General features: G+C 47.1%; 6 protein-coding genes across 6 annotated transcripts; 3 read left to right on the forward strand and 3 right to left on the reverse strand.

The window, feature by feature from the left end:
- Nucleotides 1-207: 207 nt before the first annotated feature.
- Nucleotides 208-1361, reverse strand: N7518_008108 (sugar phosphate isomerase/epimerase family protein; the record flags this gene model as incomplete). Its single annotated transcript, XM_057189035.1, has 3 exons — nucleotides 208-301; nucleotides 358-944; nucleotides 1005-1361. 3 exons carry the CDS (start codon nucleotides 1359-1361, stop codon nucleotides 208-210), a joined length of 1038 nt encoding a protein of 345 aa, XP_057040738.1.
- Nucleotides 1362-1614: 253 nt separating this feature from the next.
- On the forward strand, nucleotides 1615-5403 carry N7518_008109 (Short-chain dehydrogenase/reductase SDR; the record flags this gene model as incomplete). Its single annotated transcript, XM_057189036.1, has 9 exons — nucleotides 1615-1645; nucleotides 1701-1925; nucleotides 1975-2003; nucleotides 2053-2109; nucleotides 2163-2239; nucleotides 2287-2350; nucleotides 2404-2486; nucleotides 3046-3852; nucleotides 3906-5403. 9 exons carry the CDS (start codon nucleotides 1615-1617, stop codon nucleotides 5401-5403), a joined length of 2871 nt encoding a protein of 956 aa, XP_057040739.1.
- A 301-nt stretch (nucleotides 5404-5704) lies between these two features.
- Nucleotides 5705-7207, reverse strand: N7518_008110 (uncharacterized protein; the record flags this gene model as incomplete). Its single annotated transcript, XM_057189037.1, has 8 exons — nucleotides 5705-5872; nucleotides 5934-5973; nucleotides 6023-6191; nucleotides 6247-6361; nucleotides 6423-6491; nucleotides 6551-6924; nucleotides 6975-7116; nucleotides 7175-7207. 8 exons carry the CDS (start codon nucleotides 7205-7207, stop codon nucleotides 5705-5707), a joined length of 1110 nt encoding a protein of 369 aa, XP_057040740.1.
- An 889-nt stretch (nucleotides 7208-8096) lies between these two features.
- N7518_008111 (uncharacterized protein) lies at nucleotides 8097-9080 on the reverse strand (the record flags this gene model as incomplete). The annotated part of the gene is made up of 1 exon (XM_057189038.1): nucleotides 8097-9080. The coding sequence occupies one exon, from the start codon at nucleotides 9078-9080 to the stop codon at nucleotides 8097-8099; it is 984 nt and encodes a 327-aa protein (XP_057040741.1).
- A 257-nt stretch (nucleotides 9081-9337) lies between these two features.
- Nucleotides 9338-10466, forward strand: N7518_008112 (Gfo/Idh/MocA family protein; the record flags this gene model as incomplete). The annotated part of the gene is made up of 2 exons (XM_057189039.1): nucleotides 9338-9749; nucleotides 9784-10466. 2 exons carry the CDS (start codon nucleotides 9338-9340, stop codon nucleotides 10464-10466), a joined length of 1095 nt encoding a protein of 364 aa, XP_057040742.1.
- Nucleotides 10467-10872: 406 nt separating this feature from the next.
- N7518_008113 (sugar phosphate isomerase/epimerase family protein) lies at nucleotides 10873-12096 on the forward strand (the record flags this gene model as incomplete). Its single annotated transcript, XM_057189040.1, has 2 exons — nucleotides 10873-11219; nucleotides 11280-12096. The coding sequence occupies 2 exons, from the start codon at nucleotides 10873-10875 to the stop codon at nucleotides 12094-12096; spliced, it is 1164 nt and encodes a 387-aa protein (XP_057040743.1).
- Between the last annotated feature and the right edge of the window lies 1 nt (nucleotide 12097).

Raw genomic sequence — 12097 nt, forward strand, 5'->3', positions numbered from 1 at the left:
GCGGCACCCGATTAGGAATGTACGCCTGAACTCCAGGCAGAGAGGGTCGAATTAGTTAGTTACCAAGGGGGAGGTCGACAGTTATTAATCCCCTATAGATATTAATAGTTTGAATATGCTTTTGTTACATGAGACTACTGTGGGTAGTACTTAAGTTTCTAGTGCTGATGATTCCAACATTGTTATTTCACATAGCACTCAATATCCTCACAACCTCCCGTTGGTATGCCGATCAAGCCCGCAGTGGAAAGATATTTCTCGCCATGAAGCCATTCCTCTTTGAGCCCAGTCATCGGGTACTCTATACACAAATTAAAGTTAAGAGAAAAGGTCATTCCCATTGAAGATCTCACTTACGAGGAGCGTGTATTCCACATATCAGTATGAAATACTTCCATCGACACCCATCCAGTGTAGCCAAGATCAAACACCGCTTGCGCAACCTCAAGTACAGGAAGCACACCTCCACGGTTCGCTTCGCAGGGAAAGATCCGGCAGTTTCGCGATTGCGTCATATAGGGGGGCTGGTTGAGATCACGGCGTGGGTAGCCCACCTGGCCCTGGTCAGCAACCATTGCATCGCTTAACTGAAAATAAGCAATCTGATTTGGCGTCACAGTTCGTTTCATTTCCTCCAAGGATCGACGTAAATTTGTCAGGCCGCCTGGCCGAATAGGAGTCACAGCACTAAATGGATCACCTGCCTCTTTGGCAGAAATATGGAAGGTATCAAGACAATGACAAACGTTGGGAAGATCAACGAGCTTGATGATCTCATGGATTTGTTGCCAAGTGTTGAGGTGAGTTCCCCAGGCGGGGGCTTCATATCCAACTAGCAAACCGTATTTTTGGGCAAGGAGACCCAATCGCTTCATGTTCGCGGCGATTGTGGTTACCTCCGGCGTAATTCTGACAGGATCGATAGGGTAGAGGCACGATGTGATCTACAGTAAAAAAGCAAGGTCAGTCTGACATGGAGCCATCAAAATGTCAATAGTGCACACCTGAAAGATTGGAATTCGCATCAATCGACAAAGATCAAACCAGAGCTCCGCCTCCTCTAGCCGAGACTCAACTTCGACAGGGTCAACAAGCCCATCGTATGCGCCAAATGGGTTGAGCGCAATCAAAGATAAAGATAACTCTTGCGCTTTTTGGTCAACATGAGTGGCAGCTGCACGCAGGCGAGAAGCTCGAGAGGACTGGGAGAAAGAGGAAGCATGCGCTTCAAGACACTCGATCGCAACCTCCACTCCATCAAATCCGTGCAATTTGGCCGTCTCAAGTTTATGAAGAAGTGTATGCCCCGAAGCCGACTTGCCCAGCGAATTACTAGCAATCGCAACTTTGATGGATGTCATGTTGTCTGGAAAATTTAGAGTAACCAGGGAAGGCCGAACAGGGATAGAAGAGTCGTCCTGATGCGAGAGTGCAAAGATATCTGAGATGAGGGAATTCCGGTGACCAAATTTGAAGCCGGTGGAGTGAGACAAGTGCGGGGATAATGAGATGAAATACCGATTTAAGCAGTTAAAACATAAGAAGAAAATTGAGCGGAAGAAAACGCCCATATTACGAAAGTAAACCGAGTGAACTATGCCTCTTCGTGCGAAAATGAACACTCCACGTGTGGTGATTGTTACAGGTTCATCTATCCATCCCATCCGGTCAGCTCTGGACTAACTGGGACTTTTTCCTAGGTGGCGCTGATGGCTTTGGTGCTGCTATCGTGGATCGCTTTAGCCGAGAAGGATGCAAGGTCATAATCTTAGATTTGGATCAAGTGAAAGGTGAAAGTAAGCAGCGAGCCGACCAGAATATCGAATTTCTCCTTGGCGATGTGACTCGCCCAGAGACATGGCAGAACGCCCTAGCTTTGGCACAGACAACCTATGGTAGAGTTGATGTGGTGGTCAACAATGCTGGTGAGAACATTCCAAGAAGCCAACATTACGATCTGATTTGTTGACTCAGCCCAACTAGGAATTACCCATGACCCATCTGTATGATCCCCTCCATGAATGCGATCACCCTTCTAATGCGATGGTTTAGCCCATCCACACGAAGAGTCTCCTCGAATATGAGAAGACTTTCAATGTCAACGTGAAAGTAGGATGCCCTAGCTGCTATGGGTGGATAACAGCTTAACAATACTTATACAGCCGGTTTTTATAAGTGCACAGGTCTTTGCGCCTGTTATGATGCAGCAGGGATATGGAATATTTATCAACATAACGAGGTGGGTCAACCAATCCGATTCTGGTATGAAGTTATTGACTGGTGCAGCACGGGTTGTACACGCCCTCGGCCAGGATTTGCCATTTACAACGCTTCCAAAGCAGCCGTAGAAGTAAGTGAAAAACGGGAAGCTCTTGGATGCGCCAGATAGTGACGCGTTTTTAGGTAGCAACCAAGACAATGGCTCTTGAGTATGCTCCAGCTGTTCGATTCAACTGTATTTCCCCTGCTGTGGGAAACACCTCGATGTATGTTGACCCAAATCAACCCCAGGTCAATATTAACATGAACCAGGCTTCAATCTAGCATTGGAAATGGCGCAGATTCCCGCCAGCGACTACGCCAAGTAGAAGACTCGTTGCCAATGAAGCGATTATGCCAGCCAGTGGATATAGCCAATGCAGCATGGTATTTGGGATCGGAGCAGAGTAGTTTTGTAACTGGAACGACATTGGAGGTGGACGGAGGTCGAGGCGTGTAGAGTTATAACTTATCTCATAGCCGAAAATTTCCCCACAGTTTTTGAAATTCCGGGGTTCTTTGTCATTTCTCCACACTCTCTCTTCTCCCTAAATCAAACAAATATTTTCCATTGACTACCTCGATCCTATTATTATTTATTTGATGTTTAGAGCCTCAATGTCATCATATTCTGGGGATGATAATACCTCTGGCCAAACTCGCGCCAGCGCGGCCGCGTGTGAGGCATGTCGGAAAATGAAGGTATATCCTCCAATCCTTGACCCCAAGTCGTATACATACTTGCTCATAAAATATTTTTCAGATGAGATGCATCCGCCCACAAAGGGAGCAACAGGGCGACAACTTGACAGAACCTTGCCAACGATGTAAGCGTACCAACCGCGAGTGCAATATCCCAGAGCCGAGAAAACTTGGGAGAAAGCGCGGTGCGACAGGTCGCTATCAAGGTTTTGAAAAAGCCTATCGGAAAATGCAGTCGGAATTAAAGAAGGCAAAAACCTGTTATACGGGCGAGAATCATGAGATGGATGATTTCGTCGCAAGCGAAGAGCCGATTCTAGAGCTCTTATTCTCTAACCACTCAGCTGAGACAACCAACCCCACCAAAACATCACCAGAGCTAGGAAGTGAAGTCTCTTGTGCGCCATGTTTTAGCTCGACTGTGCCAGCTATACAAGAGAATCAGCGGCTAGCGGAACTTGTCTCTCCTGTATTCCGCAGCGGCGAACTCTCTCAATCCAACCGGGAACCAATCAGTAATCCTTTGGCCTTGCTGGCAGATGCCTCCGACGCCGCCCAAGCTTTGGAGCTACAGTCAATATCTGCCAACACTTCCTCTGAAACAAACGAAACATCTTCTACTACACAGTCATCGGCTAGCCAGTCCATTGGAGCAAGCCTGGGTCGGCAACTGCTTCATCGGCCAGGCTACGTGTCACTTGGCCTACAACTGGACAGAGACACCCTTGAAGCAGGAATAGATGCTCTGCTCGGTCCTTCTGAGCACCCATACCGTTACTCGAACTATTTCAAGTCATCTCCCCAGGTGCCTCTACGCGATGTTGGCCCCGATGTTGACCCAGTGGACCTTGGTTTGGTGACCATGGCTGAGGTCTATTATTTATTTCCAATGTAAGTCCAAATATTAACTGCACTGTCAATATACACCCACTGATTAATTCTAGATATTTCAGCCGCTTGCATCCAGTCAACGGAATCCTAGATCCGATGCTTCATACACCGGATTTCGTGCGTTCACGATCGGCTCTTTTGTTCACCTGGATACTGGCTTTAACTGCACAATTCGATCATGAGTCAGCATCAGTCGCAAAGCGATTACGCCTTCATGGCGAAAAACTCTCGAAGCACGTTCATACTTGTGGATATAAGTCGGTTGAAATCGTTCAAGGCTACTATATCTCATTGTTATCAGCCACTCCCGCAGAGACACTGTCACAGGAACGCTCATGGCTCTACACAATGTATGCCTTTGGTGTAGCAGCCGAACTAGGCCTAGATCAGGATTCCAGTGCCAAAGATGCGACACCTCTGAACACGCTCAGTGCTTCCTATTACCGCACCCAAGATGCAGCCCCAGCACCACTCCCGAGAGAGGACTCGTCCCGGTTATTACTGGAGTACCCCCCAAAGGATCACACCGATAATCAACGCATGGCACGAAATCGCGAGAGAACTTGGCTAAGGATTCTACTATGGGAACGGGCGAACAGTGCAGCCTGCGGTAGAATTCACACATTCCCGGAAACGGACTTGACACAAAGTGTTGATAGCTGGTGGCTTCATCATCTGGCGGACCCTACAGACAAGCACACATGTGCATTTATCACCTTGCGGCGCATTCTAGCATCACTACAAAATGAACTAAGAAATCAAGCTCATTTGACACACGTTGATCCCCATTGGGTACGAGAAATGGTTGATACAACTCTGAGGCCGTGGTGTGACCTTTGGCTGTCACATCCAATGCCCGATTTAATCACATCGCCGTCTGAAAAGTTGTCCAATATTTTCCTCCATTATGTTTATCTCCACGGAAGGCTTTGGACCTTGTCGTTTGCCCTTCACGGTTCCATAAACTGGGACCAAAATATGGATGCAATCCGACTGGATTGCTTTGAGGCTGCAGTCAATTCTTGCGAGGTCGCCGTGCGCGATTTGCATAATATTGGGGAGCCATTATATTGCATGTTGGCTCCAACTTGGGCTATGATATCATACGCCGGCGTGTTGGCTTTGAAGCTATTTCCCACCGTGTATGGATCCCGCGCCGGAAATGACGTGGAACTTCTTGCTTTACTCAGCCAAGTTGCCATTCAATTAGAACGTGCAGGAACAACTCCATCGCATCGATTTGGAATCGCAGCGTTACTTGGACAACACCTCATGATGATACTGAGAGCCAGAGCGGCGGGACTGAAAGCCCGAAGTCAACTTCGCCAGACCAGAACGGATGCATCGTACATCAGTACAGACTTTGATAACGAAGCGAGTCAATTTATGCCACAGAAGTCCCCCCATTCGAAGCCATACGAGGCTTTCATCTCGGATTACGATCCTTTCCTAACTACAGCTTCAATTTCTACCCCGGGGGATCTAAATGATGAGGGGTTTGCTGACTTCTTCCGGGAAATGTTCGGACCTGGATTTGGGGCCGTCTTTTGACAAATTTGGCAAATAGAAATCTGAAAAGCATAGCTATTGTTTATGCATTTTTAGTGTCCAATGACTGGGAATAATCTACTGCTTTCATAAACCATATATTTCCCAGTCAGGTTAGCATTGATTTTACAATAGCTTCTATGAACTAAATGGGAAAAGTCTGCATGAAGGGTCAATGGCACATTCTTAGTGATCTTATAAGTGAAAGAAAGAGAAGAAAATATGATTCTTTGCGGGATTCCTACCATCCCAATGAATATATTATGTGGGTTACAGTGACTGTTTCAGATCACTGAGTATCAACCTACAAGTTACTTCTGCGAACTTTCCCTTGAAGCACCTTATTCACAAAGGCGGGATCTTCTCGGAGAGGTCGACCTAGACCACACATGTCGATGTCTCCACGTTCCACAGCCTCCGCCATACGATGGCTATCACGCCAGCCACCGGTAGTTCCAATCACAGCCCGAGACTGGTGATTTGTCAATCAGCTTATTTGATCACAAGTCGCAGAAAACAGGCAATATACTCACCAGTACTTTCTTCAACTCCTGCGCCCACTCAATGAAGTAACTTCGCATAGTCAGCATATGGACACAGCGAAGCAATTGAAATTATTTACCTTCCACGCTGTTTCTGGGATGGACGCTCTGCAAGTTCAGTCATGATGTTGCCACGCCATGCAGGAGAGGCATATGTTCCCCCCGAGATATCAAAAAAGTCCACACCGGCATCTTCTAGCCATTTTATCACAACGCATTGTTCAGCAAAGCTTTGGCCTCCCTCGATGACTACATATATCTTCCCATTAGACTTTTCTTCAAAATATGGGATGAAAATACTAACAATCTTGGCAGTTCAACTTCGCTGCTATCACAAACTTGTCCGATGGAAGTTTAGCCTTGATCGCGTTGACGATCTCCAAAATAAAGCGTGCCCGATTTTCAAGGCTTCCGCCATACTGTAAAGTTTAGTAAATATTAGCATTGATTGCAAGGGGGAAAGAAATTTAACATTCATACCTCGTCTGTTCGCTTGTTGATTTTGGGCGACAGGAACTGATTCATGATATATCCGTGGCTGGCATGCAGCTACCAACACCGCTTATTTAGCTTTTCATAACAAGGCAGGAATAGATTCAAACACTCACAATGATACCATCCGCACCAGCCTTTGCAAGGACCTCAGAAGCCCACACGTATCGCGAAATGAGATCCTTGATTTCAGCCTTCGTCAACGGCGAGGGCTTGCCATACGTCTTGTTGAGACAAGGTTCAAGCTGCTGATCAGATGATGACTTGGGATTTTTGTTCAGGAATTCCGGAACCTGACGTCCTGGAAATTGTAACTGAGGGAGGAATATTGCACCCCGAGATTTGGCTGCTTTGGCCGCGGGAGTAAAAGCTGCGACCGGATCCCAGGGATTGTTGGGATCCAACACCGCATTGTTGTAATTTTCGAGATTGTCGCGATGGATGGGGATGTTTCCAGTGCAAATAAGCCCCGCGCCTCCATCGGCTAGCTCTGTGTACTCGTTAGCACTAGTCCTATTGGTAGGATAGTCCCGATCATACCTTGATATAGCTCTGCATATCGGTCCATGGGCTTGCCGCAGTTCTCCACGTTGTTCTCGTCATACGTTGAAGCATATTCGCTGAGAGGTGTGCGATATAAACGATTGCGGATTACCTTCCCAGAGAGTTTCAACGTAATGGGCTAGTTGTTTGTTGTTAGAAAGTCTTATCGAGGGTTTGGTTTAAACGGAGAAGCATACCTGAGCGAGAGGGGAGATGTGCGATGCAGACATGGTGATACAGACCCAGCGACAAAGTAAAAAGTGTTTAGGAGAAATTTAAGTTCTCTCGCTGGGACATAATGCGCCTTTATTCCGCTCTATGCCTTGTAGCATCTAGTAATATCCTCACCTAGTTAACCGGGCTATTTATTTGTCACCCGGTCAATCACAACTGCGGGGAAACAGTCGCACTAATGATCGGAATTAGGCCCGAAACCAGAGGTAAATTTTGCTACTACTAGTCAAAATCTTCAAGTGACATGTATATTTTGTTTTGTTCCTTTGATACCCCAGGGTTCAAACCCCTTCTTAAGAAGCATTTTGATCCCTGAATGCCTTCATTAGCACCGCTCTTTATACCGCTCTATGCAGTGTAATATAAATGATCCATGTATTAAATGAAGCTTTGGGCACCATACAAATTCATGCATCTCAATTTTTGGAGGTGGCTGGCAAGCTCTCTCTCCGAACCAGACCTCGGGAGTACTTCGATTATTAAGGCATATGTACTCCGTACAGCGACTGGGCATAAGTTTTGCACCCTTAGCCACTCCATGATTAATTCTAACATATTGCCGGTCAAAAACTCCATGAATTCATACTATGAAATCTATACTAGTATACTGCACGTTTTAGGTAGGCGGTATAGGCTTATAGTGGCGGTGAGCTATGTGGGAGTGCTAATAGAATTTTTCTGCTGTCCTAAAATAAGGCATCTAGGCATCAACTCCTTCCTAAAGGGCTAACTATATCTCGAAGGAATCGATGACACCCGCAGCCATCTCCACTTGCGCACACTTCATGATATGCATACTTGTTTTACGCTAGGGGAGGAGAAAATAATAGAAGGAAGAATGAGTAGGTGAGTATTCAATGAAAGTCTCAACACTAAAAATCCAATTCAAATCTTCGAAGCCTTCGGACCACTTTGCCCCTGATTTACAACTTCCCAGATAGCCGAAATCGCATCTTCCACTCCTTGTTTATTGACATCCTTCTCTAACCAGAGAATATGTTGTGCTATGCAAACACGCACTAGAACCTCGGTCCCTGGGATGGCTGCCCAGCCATTTTGCTGTCCATTTGTGTACAAATATGTCACTGGCGATGGGAGATAGCACATATCTACCACGATGCCTTTGTTCTTCCTGCGCAAAATGATGTCGAAGATTTGACGGCAAATAATTTCACCAGGTTCTTTTGGTGTATCATTTGGAATTGTCCCGATGACAATATAAGGAGCCTTGCAGGTTGCAGCTTCCTCAACAGTAGCGAGATGTTGGAGTGTCATATCCGGTGCCGTCGATTGAAAGAAGGTGATCAATGCGTCTACTTCGGCTTTTAGACGGTTGGCAATATAGATCTCTGTGGACCCAAACCATTTCCAGAGGGCAAAAATTGCGCTCCTCGCAGCGCCTCCACCACCAATCACCATCGACGGGCGGCCTTTGGCCATGGCAGCCGCTTGCGGCATTCGGTAGAGAATAGAATCGCGAATACCGATGCAGTCTGTGTTTGTGCCGATATATCTTCTCTGTCCACGATCATCAAGCCGAACGAATGAGGTGTTGACGGCCCCAATAACGCGTGCCTCGTCGGTCAAGTCGTCGAGTAGGAGGCCAAAGGACACCTTGTTCGGCATCGTGATTGTGGTCCCAATGCATGTGTTGTCACGTAATTGCTTCCAGAATATGTTCCCGTCAGTGGTCTGACTGAGGTGAAATTCCCATGAGGCTGAGTTGGCGCGAAATAGGATTGAGTGTATCAAGGGCGATAGTGATTTGGAGATATTACTACCAAAAAGGTAGACATGATACTGAGTCACTGCTGCGTTCGATGGTAACGGGGAGCTGCCGTGAGCATAAGATTGCTTGAGGATATCCATATTTGGTGTTTGTATGGACCAGAAGTAGGATTGGAGGGACGAACGAGAGAAACCATTGAAAATAATACCAACGAATCTAGGAAGACAACTTACGGGAATTTCGATGACCCCGCATTCATATTTGTCGGCATTTTGATATATTGACCGGGATCAAACTGTGAATTATATCTTCTATATAATCAATGTTTAATCCCCACATTGTTTAGGCTCAGAGGCCTTCTACGTGAATCCAAAAACAGTCGTCTTGTGTCTTCAGTATGGCAGAAAGCCCGAAGGTTCGCATCGCTCTTATCGGGGGAGGTACCATAGCTCCTTTGCACGTCAAGCATCTTATGTCTTCACCAACATGTGAACTGGTGGCAATTGTTGATCCGTACCACCCGGGACGCGAATTGGCGTCGAGCTTGTCTCTTCCGCACTTCGAGTCCGTTGCATCACTTTTGAACGCGCTACAAAAGCCACCAGAGGCCTACGTGATATGCGTCCCTTCGAGTCTCCATGTTTCCATAGCGACAGATGTCATCTATCGAGCACGTCCCAAGGCCTTACTCATCGAAAAACCCTTTTGTACAGATTCGAAATCTGGAACCGAGTTACTTGCGCTTGCAAATGAAAAAGGTTGTGGGACACCACCGCAGATTCCATCCCTCGCTGTCAACTACACGGTCGGTGATCGAAACAGGAAAAATTGGGAAGATTACAGCTATCTCGGGATTGTGGACTGCGAAGAAAGATGAAGGCTATTTTACTTCTGCTAGTTGGCGGGCAACACGGTCCGCCGGAGGAGGGCCGATTTGGACAAACTTTGTGCATGATATCGATGCCCTTCATTTCCTCACAGGTGCCAGGATGACATGTGTATGGGCCATAAACACCATACCCAGAAGGAAACACGAAAGTGTGGCGGCCGAGAATATCGTTGAAGAGGGAGCAGCGATTATGGCCCAATTTTCCAACGGAGTTGTTGGCACATTTCTGGTGAGTGACAATGTGGCGAGCCCATACGGTTGGGAGTCTGCTACTGGTGACAATCCTTTGTATCCAAAGGCAGAGATCCCAGTGGATATTTATAGCATCTTGGGCACGAAAGGGACTATCGTTGTCCCCGACAACACTCTTTGGACCTACGACTCGGAGACGACGGGCAGGTATCACCAAGAGGCTGGGTGGAAAACTCCAATGACACGCGTCAAGCTTCCAGTCGCCCAGGGTATTCCATTTCAACAACAAGCAGAACATTTGGCTAGAGTGGTTCGTGACTTAGAAGATCCTATTTGCTCGGCCGAGGATGGACTAGCAGCAGTTTCCGTCTGCGAGGCTATTGTTACAGCTTTGAAGGCTAAGGACGGACTCCCGGTTTCGGTTTTAGACATGTCACATATCTAGTTCTTGTAGAATTAAGGATATCATGCGGTTAACGGTCGTTTTTATTGAAGAGCTTTGAGTTGAAAACTTGGTTGTGCGGGAACTTGAGATTCGTTTAGCTGTCTATACATTGACCTTGTAGTCCCTTAAGTTTGGGGCACTTCCAGAATTTTTTAACAATACAATATAAATCAATTGTTATCTGAATCCTTCTGAATCCTTTGATTGATTAATACATAATACTGTACACCTTCATAAAAATGATAGACTACCCCACTCGGTGCATTAAAAAATACACCGGTTTGTGGAGGTGGCGTCAAGTGGCGTCAACTCAGGTCGGATATTCGAGATATTCGCATCCCTTTCTTGTATTAATTGACGCGACTCATAACCAAAGAGAATCATAAAAGCTACCACACCTGGAACTATGACAGTATCCTGGCCTCCATATAAAGCCAACCCACTGGGTATCGCCACCTTGTCCCTCGGCAGCTGGCGAGAGCATCGTTTGGAACCACGCTTGAAAGCCGCGGCTGAATCGGGATATCAATGGATCGACTTATTTGATGAGTGTTGGGCTGCATACCTGGAGGAACATGGACTGCCAGGAGACCAGCTTTGGGAACCCACTTCAGAGAATCTGCAGATTGCTCAAAAATTGGCTCGTCTTGTCAAGTCCTTGGGAATGCGGATTGCTTGCACCCAGCCTCTTCGGAAAATCGAAGGAATCAAAGATCCAACAGAACGCCAGGCTACCTTCGATCTAGTCGCCAAGTGAGATATACCTTACCTCGATAATGACATAGCGGCGATCTATACTAACCTACTACATAGACGGTTTCCCTTCATGCGTGCCTTTGACACCGATCTTGTCTTCATGTGTGCGAATATTCGCGCGGATGAGGGTGTGACATCTGATCTCAAGACAGTGGCACGGGATCTCGCGGAACTGGGCGACATGGCGGCCGCATACGCAAAGGCCGACGGTGGGCGAATGTTAAAAATTGGGTACGAAGGCTTATCTTGGGCGACTCGAAACACATGGTCGGCCTCATGGGAAGTGGTGCGATTTGCCAACCGCCCCAACGTTGGACTGATCGTGGATGCCTTCAATATACTCGCCGTCGAGTTTGCTGATCCGTACAATGTTGCTGGCCACGGGCGGATCTACCCAACCTTGGAGGAATCTCTAGATGTTCTTACCGGGTCACTCGCGTCATTGGTGTCGACGGTACCGGGTGATCGGATATTTTTCTTCCAGTGTGGCGATGCGGAGTTGATGAACCCAGCGACTTTCCTTCCTCCAACTGACCCAGATACACCAGCACTGCTTCCATGGTCGCGAAGTCATCGGCTGTATCCTATGGAGCAGTCAAGAGGTGCATATATGCCTGTTGAGCTTGTCGCAGCTGCTGTGCTCGCCACCGGGTACCGAGGCCCAATCTCGCTTGAGGTGTTCAATGCATCACTGAATCAACCAGGACAAATGATTCCGGAGGAGCATGCTTTCAGAGGAATCAACGCTCTTCGCCTCTTATGCGAAACTACAAAGTCCATTCCGGCGTTTTGGCAAAGTCACGGTGAACGTAAGAGTGCTATCGCACAAGTAGTACGACGGCTAGAGCCACATGAACACAAATACAAGCTATGAA

Source organism: Penicillium psychrosexuale, assembly GCF_028828465.1.
Source record: "Penicillium psychrosexuale strain IBT 29551 chromosome Unknown utg000004l, whole genome shotgun sequence".
Lineage (NCBI taxonomy): Eukaryota > Fungi > Ascomycota > Eurotiomycetes > Eurotiales > Aspergillaceae > Penicillium > Penicillium psychrosexuale.